We start from the raw sequence: 7987 nt of genomic DNA, 5'->3' as shown, positions 1-7987 counted from the left end.
TTTTTCTATAATTATTGTATAGAAACATCAAAAGTTAAAAAATTTCAATCTATCTCAACACAAACAATTCAACGAACACTTCGGAAGGACGCACACCGCCATCTTTCTTGTTTTGGACAGCGTATTTATTTTAAACAATGAAAACTGGTTTGCTTCCTTTTTGATTTAAAAAAAACAATACTGAAACGATATACATGAAATAAAAACATAACTATAAAATCACTTATTTATGGATATCAACTATTTGATTAAAAAGGAGGATTTTACAATATGTAAGTGATATGTATATATAATATATATTGTGATACAATATATGTAAGTGATTAAGAAAGACAATATACCAAATGAGTGGGGATACAGAGATATGTAAATTATATAATAGAAAATTAATAATAAAGTAATTAATATAAGTACACTTAAGTAGGTAACACATGAATATAAAGTAAAAAATAAGATACATGAACATAAATGATAAAGAAAGGATAATAAATAAAAAAATAATTAAATATGGGGTGAGAATTTAGAAAAACCAGAATAAAAGATATGACAAGAAAGTGGGCTTCTGAAATGCAGAACTAAGAGAAAAGAAGAAATATGAGCATTTTATTATGTTCAAAATGTGTCGGTATGTAAGGGAGATCCAGTCTTTATCAACTTTATGATTGACGGAATTCTCTGTTAAATTTATGTAAATGGACTCCGAGGTAAGACATTTTTTATGGTTGGGGACAGTGGCAAGAATTGAAGGATTGTCGAAATTAAAAGTATGATTCAGGTTGAAGGGGTGTTCTGATAATTTAGAGGCAAGTGAATTACAGGAGTTGATAGAAGTTTTGTGCTGGGGAATGCAGTTCTTGGTTTTTAGTTTTGCCGATATAGAAGGAATTGCAACATGGGGTTGAATAAGGTATCCAGTAAACTACATTGGAACAGTGTAAGAAAGGAATAGGGTCTTTTAATTTGGAAAAAAGATAGGAAATTTTGTTGTGGGACTTCGAGCTAAGACGTAGGGTGGGAATAGTGGATCTTAAGGATTTTTGAATATTGTCAGAAAGAATGGGGATATACGGAGGGGACCTGTACTGAAAAAGAGGTGGAGTGGGTTGAGAAAAGATGAGAACAGGAGGGACTGGAGTAACACGGTTAATGTAAGAATCAAGTAGTTTGTTTGTAATTTTTTTTTATTTTATAATTTTGTAAATATTTCTTCTCCCCCTCTATTATGTATATTATCATTTATTGTTTACAAAATTTTAATATTTTTTACATTGTTTACATTAAAATTATTTTTGTCATTATGTGACGTACTTAACTGCCATCCCCACTCCTCCCAATACAAATGGTTCACTCTGACTTTGACTTCTGTCAAAACAGGCATGAATTCTGTTTCATTAATTTTCATTTGATTTTATTCTTTTCCCTTTTTATCTCTTAATTTGTACTTTCTTTAATATTTCTTCTCTTATTTTATCTCTTATCTATCTGTTACTATTACCGTTTTCATTTATTGTTTATAACCTTTAATTTTTCTTATAAAATTTTACGTTTCATTGTATACCCCTGTTATTTTCCACTAATGTTTTTTTTGTAACTATGTCAAGTGTTTGTATCTTTTTTATCTCTGACAAAGCCCTGCAAAGTGGGGCAAAACATTGGCTCAAATAAAAATAGTACATCCATTTACTATTTGAGTTTTATTTGACCGCACCCGGACCATATTCCATTCAAATAATTCTTTCGTTTTTCTTTTTATCAAGATCCATAACACTCCTCGAATTCCTGGCATTTCCAGTACCAATAAAGTTTCTTTTTTATCACCTCTTTTGCTAGGATATTAGTTAAGCGGAAACTCAGCAACTCTAGAACTTATGAAATATTATTGAAGTATATTTTAAGTGTATATTGCAGGAGTATTTCGAGGCAAACCTGTTTCCTGACTCAAAATATAATTAGACATATAACTGGGAAGAAGCAGTAATTTTTTTTAGAAGTACCTTTTAAATTTTTCTAAGATCTCATAATGCTTCAAACTTCATTTTGGAACACCCTGCATATCATGCCACCACCTGAGAGATTAATTTATAAAATTCTATTTTGCTTGTGTATGGTACGTTATGGTTTACCAAACGTTATGCCAGCCAGGTGGATTTCAATCAAAGCCAGGGAGATTTATTGTTAAAATTTAGCCTGACTAACTTATTTATTTTATAATCAGTTATTACTTGAAATAAGAAAAAAAAAAAACATAACAAAGAAAACTTATTTGTTAAATAATATATTTTAGTTTTTACATATCCAATAATGAACCAATCAACAAGTATGCTGTGTATTTTACCAGCCTGATGTATTTGGGTAGTATTACCGAATAAAACATTTACCACTTTCTCTCTATAGATGGAAATAAAAGTTTTTATGTTGTCATGGTTGTTATAACAACAATCAGGTTTCACTTTCACTTTCCTATATATTAAATATACAGTAAGAGAAAGTATTTCCGTCCTGAATAATAAATCATAAGCTGTTTTGAAAAGTGCAAGGATTAATTTAATCTCAAAGTAAGGTGGGGTCCTAAGTGAAAGTTGTTTAATATGCGCATAAGAATTTCTTTTATAGTCTATAAAAGTGGATAGTTTAAAAGGATCAGTATCAAGAGCCTAAACAACACAATGAAGTGTAAAATGCTACGTGATAGTAACTGAAAGAGGGGAGATAAATAATAACACTTTGAAAGATGGAGTTAAATAAGTTTTATTAAATACAGTTTACATAGGCAGATTCTACAATGGAAAAGTCTTAGCTTTAGGTTTAGGTTTAGCTCTACCAGACGGCGGAAAACCGTACCTCTTCAACTCTTCTTCGCTTAACGCATCAGACAGTACTTTGGTAAAATCCATGTCTTGTGCCTGCAGCTCCTCCATTTCATTATGGAATTCTTCTTGTAGTTTGGCCATAGTCAGCATCCTATAAGTAAAAATTCATTGACATTAAAATTATAAGGTCATTGACAAAGAAATATCTCAATTTTACAGAAATTTTATTACATTATCAAATGAGTGATACTTAAATTTCGATTAAGGATGATAAATATGATAAATAATAGACATTCAAAAGTAATTTTAGATGAATTAATGAATAAGAATCTTTATTTTACAGCTAAGGTAATGAGTTGAATGACAGGGAACCTTACAGAAGATTCTAAGCTTTTTCAAAGAGTTTAAAATAGAAAAAGATACTATAAAACAGATAAGAGTACAAGTCAAAAAGGCACTTGAACCAAAATGGAAAACGAGCATGGATTTAGGCTATATTTCAATTTTCATGAAACTTATCTAATAGAAACGGAGCAAAAACATTAAATATACAGTTTATAATGATAAGAAGAAAGTTGGCCGTGGATAATACTTATGAGATGAAGATGGTTAGGGGTTCAGAGAATAACACAAATAAGTTGAAAAAACTTATTTAACAGTGCCAACGTTTCAGCAAGAATTTCTAGCCTTCATTACGGCTAAGAAAATAGAACAAGATCAACCAATGAATATATAAAATATATAGAACGATTAAAGTAAATAATTGTACATGATGAAAATTAATAAAAATAAAGTAATGAAAAAAATAGAAAATAAAACATATATATTGTAATATCCTCTTTTTTAATAGATAGTTGATATTTATAGATAAATGATTATAGTTATGTTTTTATTTTATGTATATTGTTTCGGTATTGTTTGTTTGTTGTTTTAAATCAAAAAGCAAGCTAACCAGTTTTCATTGTCTAAAATAAATACGCTGTGCAAAATAAGAAAGATGGCGGTGCGCGTCCTTCCAAAGTGTTCGTTGGGTTGTTTGTGTTTGATAACATGGATTGAAATTTTTCAGCTTTTATTCTATTGATTAAGGAATAATCAAAGAAGAAATGGAAGAAAGTAACAATTATCAATAAACTATTTACATCGCAAATCATACCAAATAAAGCAGAGCGATTGTAATACCGATTATTTTTGGATCGACCAGTGAACATTGAAGATAAAGGAGAGGAAACGGGCACTCTTGATTTTGCTGGCTTGGGGAGAAGACATCCGTTCGGCTAGAAGGGGAAGGACTGGAAGCCATTGTTAGGAGTTGGACATTGCGTCATGGACAAGAGGATGTCAACAGTCATATATCATCAAAGGAAGATTGTGTGATTAGTTAGTTTTGTTTCTAACTGAAATTTATTGTATTAGTAGAATAGCTATTAATTAAGTTTGTGTTATTATTGGTAAAGTGTCGTCTGTTTCTGATTGCCAGGAAACCCGCCCTGAGAACAGAGTCTCTTATGTTATAAAATTTAAATAAAATATTATTATCTGTTAAATATTAAAGTTTTCAATTTGAACCCAAGCTATCTTTTATATTTGAAATAAGTTAAAACTATTAAAATTCCTTTTATTTCATTTTAAGTAATTTTTGAATATTACAATATATAGGTAATTAAATATGTAAGTAAAATAAAATAATTAAGGAAATAAAATTATATAATGCAAAGAAACACAGAACTATGAATATTTTAATTAAATTACAATTTAAAAATTAAAGTTAAGGAAAAATATATAATATACAGTATATTTAACTAATGAAATATGTCAGGTACTGTACTTACATATTTCATTAGATACATGTATTTTCTTTCTCTCCTTTTTTTTTTGCATAACATTAATTTTTCAATTATTATTAAATTAAAATTCATATTTTGTTGTTTTTCGGCATTACTGAATTTTATATATTTCAATTTCCCTAATTGTTATTTTACTTAAATATTTCATTACCTATATGTACGTTTTATTTTCCACTTCTTTCATTACTTTATTTTTATTAATTTTCATTCTGTAAAATTTTTTATTTTAATCATTTTATATATAATTTTTATTCATTGGTTGTTATCTTGTTCTTTGGTCTTAGCACTGATGAAGGAGAGAAATTCTTGCCGAAATGTTGGCACTTTTAAATAAGTTTTTTTTTTCAACTTATTTGTGTTATCCTCTGATGTTATTCTCCTCAACCATCTTCACCTCATATAAATGTACAGTTTAGTTAAATTGAAGTTTCATACACTAATTTTAATTGCTACCAAAAATTGTCAAACTATAATTAACAACATTATAAGTTTATTTGAAATAATATTTGACTAATGGTAAAAATAAAACCCAAAAAGAACTGAAATTAAAATACATAAATAAAAATAGACACTGGTGTATGTGTGTGGTAGTATCCTCGAGTTTCCCATTGTGCATTGTGGTGGTTCCATATCAGCATGTTTAGTGAAGCAGGTTGTGGTCCTTCCAGAAAAACAAATGTGACCTCTCCCTAAATAGTGTAGCGAATGCGACAACAGACTGGCAGGCAGTATAGTGTACCTAGGTGTCATCCTTACAAGTACCTGACACTAGCTTGAGAAAATCCAGCTGGTTAGGATGAAAGTTTACAAGGTTAATCATCAGCTAACTTCAACAGAATTCTATATATGCTACATTCAGATTATAAATATTTGATAAAACAATCCAACTTACATATGAATGAGTGCCTTGTATTTAAATCTCAACTTGCTCTCATTCGGCTGTCGACTGAGAAATCTCCACTTCTGTGGCGTGTCACCTCGGTAGAGGCAATATAGCTTTGTGTTATCACGACACTTCTGAATGTAGCTCGTGAGGTCTTTACAATCTTTTGTGATTTCTTTTTCAGTTTTTGATATTTCTCGTAGTATCTGTTTTATTGAAAAAGCTTTATTAGCCACAAAAATCGGGAAAGAAATTGAATACACATAAAAACACCAAGCTAATTGACCAACTAGGAAAAGATATAATAGGACTTCTTGTAATATGAGATACAATAACTATAAATAGAATTAAAGATTAACTTTTCACTATTATTTAATTTTTTTTCTCACCAAAATATATTTTATATAACTAGGAGGCAGAGATGGGTAAGAATTAGCTATATTTGAAACTAACAATTAAAGTTGCCATGGATACGACCCTTATTCATGAATGAACCATTGATAAATAAATATTGCATCCATGGCAATTTTAGCTAATAGTTTCAACTATAGCTAATTTTTGCCCAACTCTGCTAGGAGGGTATCCCCATTTTACAAATTATACAAATGTTCATTTAATTGTATTACATGTTGAAATAATATTTAAAATAAAATATTACAAAGTGATCACAAAAAACTTTTTTATATAAGATATTTACAATAAAAACTTGAAAAATAAAATTAAAAAGGGATGAGAAATCACTTAGTAATATTAATTTAAAATTAAAAATAGTTATTTTCAGTTACAGAAGTTAGTTTTTTAATGTTTTGTTACTCTCCTCTTCAAGGAAAAAGAAGAGATTTGACTATGCCCATCTTGCCTAGGTTTACGTTGAGGTAAATAGAAATTTTGATTATGTAATTTTTGGTAAATCCGTTTATTTAATAGGGGCTACAGCCAAGTTGTCCTATGGACATCCTTACACTATGCCCTGATTAAGCTAGGCTCAACGGATAGTTAATTTCGGGCTTTAAATATTGTGTTGATGGAGGATGAAAAGAGAAATATAAATAGAACGATTTAAATATTTCTGAAAATGGATGAAACAATGAAGAAAAAATAGGTAAAAGAGAGAGAGAGAGAAAAAAAAAAAAAGAAAATGTGAACTTGCACTATAATATAATACGGTTGATAAAATAAAGAATAAAGTAAACAATGTTTATATATGTATATATAGTTGACCGTAAAAATTGATTACGTAAATATTGATAAACAATATTTAATATAAAAATAAATAATATTAAAGATAGGAGACCATTATAAGAGAAGAGATTAGTATTAAAGATAGAAAACTACAGGAAATACACCATGGACCTTCCTGGAAAACTGTTCTAGACCTGTCCTAATACTCGAAAAATAATACTGAACCAGTTGAATATAAAGCCCACTTTTCTTGTCTAATTCAAAACATGCCTGAATCCTTTATAATCTATACAGACAGATCAAAATCAGGCCAATCAACAGCATTATCCTTTGTAAGTAATGACTCAACGTTCAAAATTAAACTCCCCAAACTATACAACATATTCACTGCCGAACTAAATGCAATAGCAGCAGCACTTCACTTCTGTTTGTCTTTGAACCACACCAACATAACAATAATTACAAATTTATTTAGCTCGATAAAAGGTTTAGATTGTATGTATCCAGAGCATCCGAAAATTTCCTGCATCCATTTTCACTTAAAAACTCTACACAATATGGGTACGTCAGTTACATTTATATGGGTTCCAAGCCATGTAGAAATCACAGGGAATGAACTAGCCAATCAAGCTGCAAGAGAAGCACTCGCGCTTCCGGGACGGGGTAAAGCAATTTTAACTCCGTCAGAGATGAGCAGGTCTTTTGTAAAGTAAGTTAAAGATAAATGGCAATCTTTATGGAACGAAAGCCCAATGAATAAATTAAAAAGGATATCAAGCCCTGGGGTACCTTCAGTCACAAATGCCATAGAGAGGAGGTTGTACTGACAAGTATAACCGCAAAACTTATAGGTTGACTTAACCTTAATAACTATATTTACATTATTATTCTCTTATCCAGGACATGCTGAAGAAACGTCACTGCATTATATCCCCACTTCTAGTGTTAATGACCGTCCATTGAAGTTAAACATCATAATTTTGAAAAACAAAACATATATGACAACATTTCTCATATGGTGATATTCCAGTTCAAACAGTCCAGACAGGAGCCTTTAAACTCACACTTAACAGTCGTAACGTGTTCGAAAATCAAAAACTGTCGCCTTTACAAAAACAAAACCCACTCGTCTGAACATATTGCACGTGTTTTGTTTTCACCATGACAACTGTAACACCTCTTGTCAACACAGATTTAGCAAGTTTTTATTTCACCATGACAACCGTAACTCCTCTTGTCTACACAGATCTAGCCAGTGTTTTTAT

General features: G+C 30.0%; 1 protein-coding gene across 2 annotated transcripts in view; it reads right to left on the bottom strand.

The window, feature by feature from the left end:
* Window positions 1-2738: 2738 nt before the first annotated feature.
* The window catches only part of LOC106683297 (myosin-2 heavy chain), an 82691-nt gene continuing 77442 nt past the window's right edge, over window positions 2739-7987 (bottom strand). For both annotated transcript variants that reach the window (XM_067052911.1, XM_067052912.1), the window contains 2 exons: window positions 5550-5746; window positions 2739-2961 (listed from right to left, as the gene is read on the bottom strand). In XM_067052911.1, the coding sequence (XP_066909012.1) occupies window positions 2778-2961; window positions 5550-5746 (381 nt within the window). In that variant the 3' untranslated portion in view covers window positions 2739-2777. The remainder of the gene's footprint in view (window positions 2962-5549; window positions 5747-7987) is intronic.

Source organism: Halyomorpha halys, unplaced genomic scaffold, assembly GCF_000696795.3.
Source record: "Halyomorpha halys isolate HHAL.00 unplaced genomic scaffold, Hhal_1.1 Scaffold476.1, whole genome shotgun sequence".
In the NCBI taxonomy this organism is placed as follows: domain Eukaryota; kingdom Metazoa; phylum Arthropoda; class Insecta; order Hemiptera; family Pentatomidae; genus Halyomorpha; species Halyomorpha halys.
Note: the sequence above shows the minus strand (reverse complement) of the source record. Positions and strands in the feature narration are given on the sequence as shown.